This window comes from Penaeus monodon, chromosome 15 (assembly GCF_015228065.2).
Source record: "Penaeus monodon isolate SGIC_2016 chromosome 15, NSTDA_Pmon_1, whole genome shotgun sequence".
In the NCBI taxonomy this organism is placed as follows: domain Eukaryota; kingdom Metazoa; phylum Arthropoda; class Malacostraca; order Decapoda; family Penaeidae; genus Penaeus; species Penaeus monodon.
Window position 1 is genome coordinate 14,489,985 of NC_051400.1, and position 1,163 is coordinate 14,491,147.

Below are 1,163 nucleotides of genomic sequence, written 5' to 3' on the forward strand. Positions count from 1 at the left end.
TGCGTCTTACAAAATATAACGTCTTGCAAACTATAACAAAGCGCCTCACAAAATATAACAAAGCGTCTTACAAACTATAACAAAGTCTCTCAAAATATAACAAAGCGTTTCGCAAAACATAACAAAGCGTCTAAAAATATATAACAAAGCGTCTTAAAAATATAAAAGCGTCGATATAACGGAACGGACAAGAATCGAACACGATGCGTCGATAATTATAATCAGTTGAAATTCGCGTATGAGAAGAGCGAGATTAATGCTTGGATTTTCCTCTGTGTTGTGTTGTAATGCGGTTTCCCTTTTTAAAGGCAGATCGCTTCTCCTCTCGGGTATTCCAGAGGTGTCCCTGGTAGGTTGAGGATGTGCTTGTTAGATGACAATGATTGTTTTTGCGTAAAAAGAAGGAAAAATGATGGCAGCGTAATGATGGATCGCCCTCACATTTCATATTTGTTCATGTTCATTGTTATTCACTAAATTCACTATTCACTAATGCTTCGTGTGCTCCGTGCGGTAAACTGTTGCTGGGAAAGCTTTCGCGGAATTCTGTTTTTAGTCAATCAAGTTGTAACAGCAAATAGTTAAAGATAACTTTCATCGTGATTCTTCAGTTTAACAATCTGATATTTCTCGAACTTTCCTCTGACTTTTTACCTCGAGGAAACTTATTAATAATAAATCTGAGCGCTACAGGTGATTACTTACTGATTTGTGAAATGTTTGAGGAATAGATCTACTTATTTGCGCGTATGCAAATAGGCCTATGAGTCTTCCTTATTCTTATTGTCTTCATTTTGTCATGAATCGATGTTACAAGATACCACCAGAAAATATAACTTCCTCATCTGATTTTTTGTTATTTTAAATGATTATGGTGTTAATTTGATAGTGAATATACTGCACTCTCTCCCTTTAGCAAGAAGTCGTTAGATTTTTTGATATAGAATCGAACTAATCACTATTATTTTATACATTATTTCTGTAATGTAGGCCTATTCTAGATAATTCGTTAACTGTTTACTTTATTTTTTCGATATTTCAAAAGTCAGACCAACATTTTGCAGGATAAATTGGTGAAGAAATTGTTTATGCTGAAAGGTAATTGAAATAACTATTATAAATTAAAAAAAATATGAAAATTCAGTGATACAGCAAATGTGTGA

The 1,163-nt window shown here is 33.4% G+C and overlaps 1 protein-coding gene across 1 annotated transcript in view; it reads left to right on the top strand.

Annotated features, from left to right (window-relative positions):
• Nucleotides 1-239: 239 nt before the first annotated feature.
• Nucleotides 240-1,163, top strand: part of LOC119582114 — a gene marked incomplete in the record, with an annotated part of 4,525 nt that continues 3,601 nt past the window's right edge. Inside the window, 1 exon segment of the mRNA XM_037930354.1 lies at nucleotides 240-344. Within this exon segment, the coding sequence (XP_037786282.1) occupies nucleotides 288-344 (57 nt within the window).